The following is a 14,143-nucleotide window of genomic DNA, read 5'->3' on the forward strand; positions in this document are numbered from 1 at the left end:
TTATCTATCTGTTATTAGTATATCCGCATACACCGGTCTATAATCTATGTATCCATCTATCCTGCTTCTATCCCTTATATCTATATATTATCTATCTGTTATTAGTATATCCGCATACACCGGTCTATAAGCTATGTATGTATCTATCCTGCTTCTATCCCTTATATCTATATATTATCTATCTGTTATTAGTATATCCGCATACACCGGTCTATAATCTATGTATCCATCTATCCTGCTTCTATCCCTTATATCTATATATTATCTATCTGTTATTAGTATATCCGCATACACCGGTCTATAATCTATGTATCCATCTATCCTGCTTCTATCCCTTATATCTATAGCTTATCTATGTGCTATCAGTATATCCGCATACACTGGTGTATAATCTCTGTATCCATCTATCCTGCTTCTATCCCTTATATCTATATAATATCTATCTGTTATTAGTATATCCGCATACACCGGTCTATAATCTGTGCATCTATCTATCCTGCTTCTATCCCTCATATCTATAGCTTATCTATGTGCTGTCAGTATATCCGCATACACCGGTCTATAAGCTATGTATCCATCTATCCTGCTTCTATCCCTTATATCTATATATTATCTATCTGTTATTAGTATATCCGCATACACCGGTCTATAATCTGTGCATCCATCAATCCTGCTTCTATCCCTTATATCTATAGCTTATCTATGTGCTATCAGTATATCCGCATACACCGGTCTATAAGCTATGTATCCATCTATCCTGCTTCTATCCCTTATATCTATATAATATCTATCTGTTATTAGTATATCCACATACACCGGTCTATAATCTATGTATCCATATCCTGCCTATATAATATCTTATCTATCTTCTATCAGTACATACACATACACCGGCCTATAATCTGTGTATCCATCTAACCTGCCAATATTTCTCATATCTATATATTATCTATCTGTTATTAGTATATCTGCATTCACCGGTCTATAATCTGTGTATCCATCTATCCTGCTTCTATCCCTTATATCTATATAATATCTATCTGTTATTAGTATATCCACATACACCGGTCTATAATCTATGTATCCATATCCTGCCTATATAATATCTTATCTATCTTCTATCAGTACATACACATACACTGGCCTATAATCTGTGTATCCATCTATCCTGCTTCTATCCCTTATATCTATATATTATCTATCTGTTATTAGTATATCCGCATACACCGGTCTATAAGCTATGTATCCATCTATCCTGCTTCTATCCCTTATATCTATATATTATCTATCTGTTATTAGTATATCCGCATACACCGGTCTATAATCTATGTATCCATCTATCCTGCTTCTATCCCTTATATCTATAGCTTATCTATGTGCTATCAGTATATCCGCATACACTGGTGTATAATCTCTGTATCCATCTATCCTGCTTCTATCCCTTATATCTATATAATATCTATCTGTTATTAGTATATCCGCATACACCGGTCTATAATCTGTGCATCCATCTATCCTGCTTCTATCCCTTATATCTATAGCTTATCTATGTGCTGTCAGTATATCCGCATACACCGGTCTATAAGCTATGTATCCATCTATCCTGCTTCTATCCCTTATATCTATATATTATCTATCTGTTATTAGTATATCCGCATACACCGGTCTATAATCTGTGCATCCATCAATCCTGCTTCTATCCCTTATATCTATAGCTTATCTATGTGCTATCAGTATATCCGCATACACCGGTCTATAAGCTATGTATCCATCTATCCTGCTTCTATCCCTTATATCTATATAATATCTATCTGTTATTAGTATATCCACATACACCGGTCTATAATCTATGTATCCATATCCTGCCTATATAATATCTTATCTATCTTCTATCAGTACATACACATACACCGGCCTATAATCTGTGTATCCATCTAACCTGCCAATATTTCTCATATCTATATATTATCTATCTGTTATTAGTATATCTGCATTCACCGGTCTATAATCTGTGTATCCATCTATCCTGCTTCTATCCCTTATATCTATATAATATCTATCTGTTATTAGTATATCCACATACACCGGTCTATAATCTATGTATCCATATCCTGCCTATATAATATCTTATCTATCTTCTATCAGTACATACACATACACTGGCCTATAATCTGTGTATCCATCTATCCTGCTTCTATCCCTTATATCTATATATTATCTATCTGTTATTAGTATATCCGCATACACCGGTCTATAAGCTATGTATCCATCTATCCTGCTTCTATCCCTTATATCTATATATTATCTATCTGTTATTAGTATATCCGCATACACCGGTCTATAATCTGTGTATCCATCTATCCTGCTTCTATCCCTTATATCTATATATTATCTATCTGTTATTAGTATATCCGCATACACCGGTCTATAATCTATGTATCCATCTATCCTGCTTCTATCCCTTATATCTATATATTATCTATCTGTTATTAGTATATCCGCATACACCGGTCTATAAGCTATGTATCCATCTATCCTGCTTCTATCCCTTATATCTATATATTATCTATCTGTTATTAGTATATCCACATATACCGGTCTATAATCTATGTATCCATATCCTGCCTATATATCTTATCTATCTTCTATCAGTACATACACATACACCGGCCTATAATCTGTGTATCCATCTAACCTGCCAATATTTCTTATATCTATATCTTATCTATCTTCTATCAGTATATCCACATACATCGGTCTACACCTACAGACCCCATACACATTGGCCTAATGTCAGCTGTACCTGCTGATATCAAGATACGGGCGACACGCTAATGTGTATGGGGGCGTTGGCAATTAATGGTCCCATTGGACCCGCTTGTCCAATTTCAGGTTGCCTTTAGCCTTGTTCTCCTGGTGATAAGCTATAGAAGTGAAGTGTTGGCAGTTTCTCATAGAGGAGACAGGATCACTTGGCTAAGATAGTGCTCCTGCGTATGGGAGAGATGGCATAGATGGGGAGATCTGCCAAAGCGTCATTCCGCTGATAGCCATATATTGTGTATAGCCAGCTTAACCCGATCCATCCCTACATCTACAGCAACTTCAGCTGTATATATAGTATCTGATCTATCTGTCCATTTATCCTCAGTCTGTCTATATCTGCTCCAATATCTCTCTGTCTCTTTCCGTCCCTCCCTTCAACTGTAGCAACCTGCACCAACCATAATGTAGCGTTTTATCGATAAGGAATATTGGTTCTTCTAAAAGGCGGCATACAGAACGTCAGTCGGAGTCACAGTAATCATCAGATAAATCTCAGGATGTTTCATGAATTGTTTAGTTGACTGTAATTATATTTTGCTGATTAACGCTTTGTGAGCTGGTATTATGTATGTCTTGTAAGAAGTGCTACAGAGCAGACAGCCGCCTCCTGCCGGCCCTGGTGGGACTCCACTACACCTTGAGTGGTATTGAATTGTTACAATGTATCAGCGCCGCAGGAAATAAGACAATACAGCGTCTTGGAGTGTAACGTTCCCGTACCGCACACTGGCTTTAATAAATTGGATGAAGACTCCAATATCCTGATGAAGCCAAACAAGACACAATATTGAGCTGCCATCACAAGGCAAGGATTTCTGACTTTTCATTTTATGTCGAAAAAAAGTTGCGGGAAGGCGCAATTTCTGAGACAAGGATGAATGAAAGCTGAATGTCTGGGCTTGTGGAGGCTGATATAGATTAATCCCTCTGAGCTTTCATGATCCTTGACTTCAGAAAAAGCATCATGCCGACAGGATTCTCTGTCCAGATTCTTAGCCAGCAAAGATCTTGTATTTCTCTTCTACACTTTGATAGTTTCATTACCTAAAGCCAACTTCGCAACTTTACTCAAAGAGGAAGAAATGTGACGGGATTGTGAAGTACGGTAATTATGGACAATGAGGAGTTGGATTTCTCTCCAGCGTGTGCAGTCATTAGGAAATGATGGGGAACAATCCTGCAGAAAACCGCTATATCGCCTCATTATTTCCACTGTATCCTATACTCTGTATAATACTGCTCTACTTCTGTCACCTACCAAGTATCCTTATATGAGCCAGTATTATAGTAGTTAAATTCTTGTACATAGGGGCAGTATTATAGTAGTTATATTCTTGTACATAGGGGCAGTATTATAGTAGTTATATTCCTGTACATAGGGGCAATATTATAGTAGGTACATTCTTGTACATAGGAGCAGTATTATAGTAGTTATATTCCTGTACATAGGAGCAGTATTATAGTAGCTATATTCTTGTTTCCTTGGAGAAGTATTTTAGTAGCTATTCTTGTAAATAGGAGCAGTATTATAGTAGCTATATTCTTGTACATAGGGGCAGTATTATAGTTGTTACATTCTTGTACATAGGAGCAGTATTATAGTAGTTATATTCTTGTACATAGGAGCAGTATTATAGTAGTTATATTCTTGTACATAGGGGCAGTATTATAGTAGTTATATTCTTGTACATTGGTGCAGTATTATAGTAGTTATATTTTTGCACATAGGAGGGAGTATTATAGTAATTAGATTCTTGTACATAGGAGCAGTATTATAGTAGTTATATTCTTGTACATAGGGGCAGTATTATAGTAGTTATATTCTTGTACATTGGTGCAGTATTATAGTAGTTATATTTTTGCACATAGGAGGGAGTATTATAGTAATTAGATTCTTGTACATAGGAGCAGTATTATAGTAGTTATATTCTTGTACATAGGAGCAGTATTATAGTAGTTATATTCTTGTAAATAGGAGCAGTATTATAGTAGTTATATCCTTGTACATAGGAGCAGTATTATATTAGTTATATTCTTGTATATATGGGGCAGTATTAAAGTAACTATATTCTTGTACATAGGGGCAGTATTACATTAGTTATATCCTTGTAAATAGGAGCAGTATTATAGTAGTTATATTCTTGTACATAGGGGCAGTATTATATTGGTTATATTCTTGTACATAGGAGCAGTATTATAATAGTTATATTCTTGTACATTGGTGCAGTATTATAGTACGGTAGTTATATTTTTGCACATAGGAGGGAGTATCATAGTAATTATATTCTTGTACATAGGGGCAGTACTATAGTAGTTATATTCTTGTACATTGGTGTAGTATTATAGTAGTTATATTTTTGCACATAGGAGGGAGTATCATAGTAATTATATTCTTGTACATAGGGGCAGTATTATAGTAGTTATATTCTTGTACATTGGTGTAGTATTATAGTAGTTATATTTTTGCACATAGGAGGGAGTATTATAGTAGTTATATTCTTGTACATGGGGCAGTATTATAGTAGTTATATTCTTGTACATGGGGCAGTATTATAGAAGTTATATTCTTGTACATGGGGCAGTATTATAGTAGTTATATTCTTGTACATAGGGGACAGTGTTATAGTAGTTGCATTCTTGTGTAAAGGAGGCAATATAGTAGTGGACAGTGATACATTATATCTAGATGAACACATCTTAAGCAGTTGCAATCACGTTTGTAAGCCACAATTATGCCCAAATGAGCTTTCACGACTTTAGCCAACTTGCAAAGTGAATGAATCAGAAGAGGTTCACACTGAATGATGGAAAATGATGCAGGATAATAAGAACCTAGATTTGCGTTTAATTTGGGGGCATAATGAGAGAGATTTTTTATAGAATATTGCGTGCTTACATTACATATGAAGACCTTTTAATGTTTACAGGATATAATACACATTTCCAGGACGTCTCTCCTGACAGCACCATAGAGGTCATCCTCCTCCTCCTTAAAGGAACAGGAAACACACTAGAGGTTAAAAGGCCCCTCCTCACCGACCTCCTTCAGTGTTTTTCCTGTCCCTGCAGGACGCACGAGAGAGCAAGCAGAAGCTTACCGGATGGGCTCAGGGGGATCGTGTGGCGCAGCTAATCCTTCCCCCTGTCAAGAGGCCCGAGGCTGACACTCTCCGATGGGAGTCCCTCGACCACAGAGACCAGTTGAGCGGAAGCCTCCTGGGTTGAGCTGCTTCCCCCCATGGTGGAATGCAGAAGTGATGCACAGACAGGTAATAAGACCTTTACCTGGGTCTTGGGAGGCACTCAGCATTCACGGAGACACTATGGAGGAAGCGGGCAGAGGAGGTCAGGACTGCATGGTGTGTTTGATGCAGTTCCACCTTCTTTTGTAGCAGCCTGATTATCCCTTCCCAGCCGCAGCTCCGGTCTGGAGTGCCAGCAGTAGTGACAGGTGTTAATGCGAGAGACTCAGGCAAGTCTCTCGCATCACATACGGTAGTGTAATTCTGGCCTTAAAGGGATAATCATTCAAAGTTTGAAAATTGCTAATTTTTTAACATTTTTCTCAAATTTCAGATATTTTTTGTAAACACAAAACATAACAAACTAAATTTACCATTATCATAAATTATAATATGCCATGAGAGAGAGAGAATGGAAACGGCAACCGTATCTGCAAAAAGAATTGACATGCTGTGGAAAATAAACCTCTGCGAATCCGCGTGGAATTTTCCGCAGCATGTGCACAGTGTTTTTGCATTTCCCATTCATTAACATTGTGTGCACAATGCACTGTGGATTTGAGGCAATTCCACGCGTCCAAAAACACTGCGGAAACGCATCAAAATCCGCACATGTGCACATACCATGGTCAGAGACAACGCCTCTAAAGATAAATTATGTCCCATTCCCTTCTCAGGGTTAAGGGTGATTGGGCCGACCTTGGACGATATCTTAGAGAAAGCGTCGGATAAAAATAAAGGATTCCCTGAAGATAAGTTAAGAAGGACTCAGTCCTTTCGGAAACCTGGGCCGTCTCGGAGACATCCCGATTATATGGGCCAGGGGAGGTCCAGTAGAGGACCTACCACAAAGGAGGGAAAGGTAAAGGATCCCTATTTGGGACAGGCTCAAGATCAATGAGGCAATGACGCCATCCAGGTCGGGGGGGCGACTCAGGCAGTTCGCGGTAAGTTGGCACCATATTACCCAGGATCAGTGGGACTTGAGGACCGTTGTGAATGGGTATGCAATCGAATTTACAGCGCCTCTCCCCAAAAGGTTTATTGCTCCCTGTACCTTGTCAGCAGATTCTCTTATGTCGCAGACATAAGAAAGCTTGTCGACACAGCTGTTGTGATTCTGGTCCCTTGGTCGGAAGAGGGCAAAGGACAGTATTCAGCATTATTCACCATCATACATAAAGCCAACAGGCGAATTTCACACTATAATAAATCTAAAGCCCTTAAACGTCTGGGTAAATTACAAAAGATTCATGATGGAGTCAATAAAATCGATGGTTTCCCTTATAGACTGGGAAGCATTTATGTGCAACCTGGATCTAAAAAGTGTGTATTACTTGTTCCCAATACACCCAGCGTCCCAAAAATTCTTGAGATTCGCAGTAAAAATCCAGAATCGAACCTGCCACTTTCAATTTCAGTGCCTGCCATTCGGCCTAGCCTCGGCTCCTCGGGTCTTTACCAAATTTTTGTCAGAGATCGTAGTCTGTTTAAGGAACAAGGGGATAATATAGTTCCATATCCGATGATTTCCTCCTGGTGGCGCGTTCGGCGGAGGAGCTCTGGTCCCACAGAGAAAAGACCATATCCACATTGGGGTACCTAGGTTGGACTTGGTGCCGGGAAACATGAAGATTTTCCTGGGAGTGCTGTTGCATACCAGACGTGGAGCATCCTTCCTGCCAGAAGAAAAACAAGAGACCGTGAGGAACTGAATCCGAGAGTTCCTGAAAAGTCAAGCTTCAATCAGGTCAGCAATGTAGATTCTAGGCTTCCTGACAGCTATCATCCCCTGTGTCCGGAGGGCCCAGTTCCTCTTGAGAGCCTTGCAGAGGGAAATCCTGTAACTGGCACCAGATATCACTCGACAGAGGAATGTCCTTATCCCCTGCGGTGAGAAGATCGCTACTCTGGTGGACTTGGTCGGAAAATCTGCAGTTAGGCATTCCTTGGATCTCCTCACCTTGCATAATGATCACTATGGATGCTAGCAAGGAAGGATGGGGAGTGCACTTTGAGGGAAGGATTCTTCAGGGCAGATGGCCGTCAGAGATCCGGTCCAAGTCGCTAAACTACAGGGAGCTCTATGCTGTATGGGAAACCCTAAGGCGAAATCAATTGTGGCTAAATCTTATCAGACAATGTAATGATGATGTCTTTCTTGCGACACCAGGGGGCCCCAGGCACCGTGCTCTCCAGGATCTGGCGTACAGAATCTTTTCCTGGGAAGAGAAGACTGTCCTCTCGGTGGCAGCGGTTTATCTCGAGGGATCCCAAAACGTTGTGGCGGATTACCTGAGCAGACAAAAGGTCTGGCCGACGGAATGGGAACTAAACAAGGAGGTTTTCCAGCACTTGTGCCATCTTTGTGGTACACCTCAAATAGACCTATTCGCGACCATAGAGAACTCAAAGTTGCCGGATTCTACTCCTTTAATCCTGCGGACAATCCAGAAGCCGTTGACGCGTTTAGTCAGAGGTGGGACAGGTCTCTGTCTTATGCCTTTTCCCCGATGGCACTTATCCCAAGATTGTTCAGGAAGATTCAGGAGGATCAGGCGAAGATACATCTGACCGTTCCGTATTGGCCAAAGAGAAGATGGTTCTCACTGCTAAGAACTATGGCCTTAGAAGTTATTGCGATGCATTCCCAGAGGAAACTTTTAATTCAGCAGGGCCCGGTCTTCCACCAGAACCTGGAAAGACTTCATCTGTCGGCCTGGATCCTGAGTGGAACATCCTAAGGGCTCAGGGGTTATTGGACCAGGTTACTTCCACGATTCAGGCTAGCAGGAAGCCAGTCACTTCGGTGGCAGGTCTGATGTTGTTCCCGGCAGGCCTGATATTCCAAGGATCTTAGATTTTTTTCAGGCGGGATTTAATAAGGGTCTCAAACAAAGCACCCTTAAAGTCCAAAAATCAGCATTAAGAATATTTTTGGACCATCCGTTAGCCTATTACCCGTGGCTAGCTAGGTTCGTCAGGGCAATACAAAGGTTGCGACCAACTATAAGGTGGTCGGTGCCTCCTTGGGATTTGAATCTAGTCCTTAAAGCCATTTGTAAAGATCCTTATGTACCTGGGGAGAATATGTCCATCTCATATCGGACCATCAAACTGGCGTTCTTAGTGGCCATTACTACCGCAAAGAGGCTAGGAGAGATTCAGGCCCTGTCCACTCGCGATCCGTATCTTCAAATATGGGATGACCGCATAGTCCTTAAATTAGATCCTGCATTTCTACCAAAGGTGGTGTCCACTCAAAATCTAAACCAGGAAATTATCTTACATTCCTTTTGTGAGAATCCGTCAATTCAGAAAGAGCAGGTCTTTCACGCGTTGGACGTTAGACAGGCGGTCATCGAATATCTAGAGGCCACTCGTATTTGGAGGCAGGACCCTAATTTGTTTATTTTATTTGGTGTAAAAAACAAGGGGAAAAAACTCCTCAAAAACCACTATTGAAAGATGGATCACTTTGGCAATTTCCCTAGATTACCATTCAGAAGGGATTATACCTCCCTGAAGGACTAAGAGCCCACTCGATAAGAGCAGTCTCCACCTACTGGGCTGAGAGGGCTGGGGCTTCAGTCAAGCAAATTTGTAGGGCCGCAACCTTGGCCAGATTAGATATGTTTTGCAAACAAACTAAATTAGAGGTATTATCTAGTCAACAAACTGCCTTGGGAGAAAGGTTTTCCAGGAAGTGGTATCACCCTGATGAGGTACTTTGGTATTCTTCATGGTGCTGTCAGGAGGGACATCCTGGAATATAAGGTATTAGACCTACCGGTAATTATGTCTCCAGTAGTCCTTCCTGACAGCATGGATAGTTACCTCCCTGTTTGGGTTCTTTCATGATGTCTTAATATGATATTGGTTGTAATAAATTTGTTAAGTTGCATCAATCATGGTGTGGTTCTTGTTAAAACACTAAGGGACGTGGGTGGGGAGGGGCCTTTTAACCTCTCGTGTGTTTCCTGTCCCTGTAAGGAGGAGGTGGACGACTTCCATGGTGCTGTTAATATGGACTCCTGGAAACATAATTACCGGTAGGTCTAATACCTATTTTCTTCTTGTATCTCTCATTGTAATAAATGAAGTCTTAAGGTCCTGTTACATTTAGCGATGCACCAGCGATCCCGACATCGATACGACCCAGTCAGGATTGCTGGTACATCACTAAATGGTCGCTAGTGAGCTGCCAAAGAGGCAGATCTCACCAGTGATGCAGCAGATGTCGGCAGTCGTTACTTACCTGTCACACGCAGCCCTAATAACGACTTCCCCCCGTGTCCATGCGTCGCTCGTCGGCGCCAGCATGAAGCTGACAATGATAAATGGACCAGGACGATCGCGCGCGATCAGCGATATCCAGCGTGGGGGCCGGTCGGAGGTGAGTATCACATGTAGCGAGATCGCTAGCGATATCGCTGTTGCGTCACAAAATCGGTGACGCTTTAGCGATATCGCTAGCGATATCGCTATGTGTAAAAGGCCCTTTAGATGGGTCATAGAGCACTTACAGTAAGGACATTGAGGGATGGTTGCCATTAGTTAATGTAAACAGATACAATAGCACAGATAACAGCAGCCATATTTGCAGACAGCCCATACCTGTGCACTGATGAATGGTTTATATGCAACGGACATGAAAGCGTCCAGCACTCACCATTCTGTGCAGCTTCTCCTCCAGTTCTTGGTTTATTCTTTGTAATGACAAGTAATTGGTTTGGATCCTGCAAGAAAAAATAAAAAAAACAATTGAATCGATATTCGGCAGGTCGATGCTTTTCTTAAAGTGCCAGAACACTGTTTTAGTTTGTAAATAAAACCTACCTAAAATGTTGAGCAAAAAAGATGACAACAAGCAGACATTTTGAAAAAGAGGAATAATTCACCCAGAGCGTGTATTCTGAGGTGCTGTGTAACTTTGTAATCTACAGCGAATGAGCTGGATTGGCTGTACTGCCCCTTTAAGAGCCGACGCCTGCAGGTTATGAATATTTATCACGCATTTGTGAATCGCAGCGAGTGATGGCAGTGATACCTCCCGCCGCCTCTTTAATGATTTACTGTGTCCGCTAATTATTCTTAATATTGCAGAAACAATGAATCAGAGCTGTTTTTTGTCAGGCGGCGAAAAATTCTGGCAGACGGGAGTCATTAGGGCCTCGGATGAGTCTCGCTGACAGACTTGTTGTGGGGGTGGGGGCTGTATTAATACAGCTCTATAATATAGCAATGAACATGGAATCTATGTGATGTGCATGTACAGGTGGCAGCCAGACACTAAATGTGGGACACGTTCTATAGAAAAGACAATTGCATATATAGCAGTTCCCATATGCACACGGTCTCAAAATGGGGCTAAAAGGTTAATCTTTAAAGGTAAATGGCCCTGAACTAAGCTAGAAAGTCATGAGGAATCGTCAGGCTTCACCTCCAATCAGTTCATTGTTTTCTGGGACGTTGCTGGTTGCAGAACGAGTCCACTGAAAATCTGGTAGGGAGTTTGTAACTATATTATCTTCTAATTTATGACCAAAGAACACATCAAAGTAGACCTGAACTTTCATGTGGTCTTAGATGACATGAGAAGAAGGACTACACAGTGGCATGTAAAAGTTTAGGCACTCCTAGTCAAAATGTATGTTATTGTGAACAGTTAAGCAAGTTAAAGATGAAATGTTCTTTAAAAGGCCTAGATGACACATTTACTTTGCATTTTAGGCAAAATAATATATATCTTGTCATTTTTTACATTACAAAAAGGAAAATAGGCTGATACAAAAGTTTGTGCCCTCTTGGAGATTTGTCCAAGGTTTCAGACCATAATTAGCCTGTTAGGGTTATGGCTCGCTCACCATCATCATTAGGAAAGGCCAGGTGATGCAAATTCTCCAGCCTCCTCTAACCTTGTGCCAAACACAGCAGCCATGGGTTCTTCTAAGCAACTGCCTGGGAAATGAAAATGGTGGAAGCCCACAAACATTGTCCCAAAACATGTTTATAGGTTTTAAGCAAAACAAAGTAGAATTACTGTACAGGAGGAGGCAAAGTATTGGAGACTCTTTCACCCACCCCCTCATGGTATAATTTGGCCCATGGCCTCATGCTTGTGGCTGCCCCTGGGCACAGGCCTCTTCTGTCTAATAGACGGTGGGCAGACTTGCTCATTTTTTCTCATAGATAAACTAGAATTCCTCAAGCTAAGTATCAGTTTTTGTCCCTCGAGGGCGTCCTCCTGGGCAGGTCATTAAACTGTGGTCTTAGAGCCTTTTTGGGTCACTTTAAATTAGAGCAACACGTGAGCTCAATATAACAAATCTCAAGTCGTGTTCATGTCTTAGAAGCAATTCTACATTTCTTCTATGTATTGTGAGATCTTATAGGGACCCAAATGGGTTATTAACCTGTTACTTTACAGTTTTTGGTCTCCTAGGCCCACAGAGCTCCTATTTACAAGGAATGAAGCCTCCAAGTGGCATCAAGCAGCACATAAACAGTTATAAAGGGAGAAGGGAGGAACTACAATGTATCACAATATCTGAGATTGCTAGGAAATTTAAGACTGACCGTCTGAGCTTCTCCGTCACTTTCTCCAGCTCCTCCTGGGCTCTCCTCAGCTCCGTTTCCAGGTACTGCCTGGTGGAATCAAACTCATTTTCCAGCATCTCCAGCTTGTGTGTTGTGTACGACAGGCGTTTCTGCAGCTCTTCCTTCTGGTCTTGTAAGCTGCTGGAAGCAAGGAAGAAATATTCCACTAAGCGTAATTAGCAGCGAAGCAAACACGCAGCGTGAGAAGAAGGCTGCCTGCTGCTGCTGCCTGCTGTCTGCTGTTGCTTGCTGCATGCTGCTGTCTGCTGCTGCTTGCTGCCTGCTGCTGCTGCCTCCTCGCGCCTCCACAAGCTGATCTCAGACACTGCCCATTCTCAGGTATGCAAATAAATTAGCATTAAGTATTAATGGTCCAGAGCTGTAAGTGGCAGATTCCTTCATTAGATCTTTTCTTGTACGGTGCATGGTAATACCAATACAGAATCACCACTAATTTGGATGCCTTAAAGGGAATGTCATGTATCGGATTCTAGATCATTTATTAGATGTAAGAAAGAATGTGTAGGTTCTAATCTTACATGTTATAGTAATTGGGGCCATATTGGAGACACACTTTCTTTTTGTATAGCAGCACAGTGTGCACGCTTTATGACGTCTGTAACACATCGAATTATCTAGGCCTCTATCAGTACAATTCAGCTGTCATCAGTCATTAACTCTCCAAGTCTAAGGATAAGGCCACGTTCACACATTCAGTATTTGGTAAGTATTTCCATCATATTATTTTCATGATCTATTATGGTAGGGTGCCATAAACATTAAGAAGTGAGGAGAAGCAAAAAATGTGATAAAAATGATAACTTTACTGAATAACAATATTAAAAATACAATTGGAAAGTTAAAAAGACAGGGCAAAAGGGGCCTCCAATTAAAGGGGAGAAAGACTAATAGCAATTAGCATATATAATGTAAATAGAATGTAAAGCATTGTATTGTATTAAAAGCCCCAGAGCAATGTATTATTAAATATTCTGAAATCGATCCCAGCAAAGGCCCAGATCCTAATCCTCAAACAGGGCTGGCAATGTGAGGCTCAGCAAAGGCACATTGACTGCTTTTTAAGATGAGTTTGGCAAGACCATATTAAAGGGAATCTGTCACCCATTTTTTGAGATATTATGTAAAGATATCTTTCAGTTGTGTGTTACCTAAGTATTCTAGTCGTACTTTTGATCCCCCCGCCCCCGCACCTTTGATGAATAAATATCTTTTTTATCACTCTTCCGATGTATGGAAATCGCCGCGGTCTGGTCCGATGGGCGTCGCTTATTCTCTCCCCCCCCTTGTCTTGCTCTGCGTATTTAGTTATTGTTAGTCTTGAGTTCACATAGTATGTCAGTGCCTGCGCATTGAAAAGACCGTTCGCGCTTGCGCAGTATGCTTTGCCCAACTGTGGGCAAAGCATATAATCGCTACTGCGCATGCGCCGGTATTTTTCCCTGCGTCTATGACCC

General features: G+C 41.0%; 1 protein-coding gene across 6 annotated transcripts in view; it reads right to left on the reverse strand.

Moving 5' to 3' along the window:
- BEGAIN (brain enriched guanylate kinase associated) overlaps nucleotides 1–14,143 on the reverse strand; it is a 293,257-nt gene that overhangs the window by 108,132 nt on the left and 170,982 nt on the right. For 4 of the 6 annotated variants that reach the window (XM_073577981.1, XM_073577982.1, XM_073577986.1 and 1 more), the window contains 2 exons: nucleotides 12,648–12,809; nucleotides 10,741–10,807 (listed from right to left, as the gene is read on the reverse strand). In XM_073577981.1, the coding sequence (XP_073434082.1) occupies nucleotides 10,741–10,807; nucleotides 12,648–12,809 (229 nt within the window). The remainder of the gene's footprint in view (nucleotides 1–10,740; nucleotides 10,808–12,647; nucleotides 12,810–14,143) is intronic. The other 2 variants (XM_073577987.1, XM_073577984.1) reach the window with 1 other exon arrangement.

Source organism: Dendrobates tinctorius, unplaced genomic scaffold (genome assembly GCF_039654945.1).
Source record: "Dendrobates tinctorius isolate UK_male_01 unplaced genomic scaffold, ASM3965494v1 ptg000058l, whole genome shotgun sequence".
NCBI classification, from domain to species: Eukaryota; Metazoa; Chordata; class Amphibia; order Anura; family Dendrobatidae; genus Dendrobates; species Dendrobates tinctorius.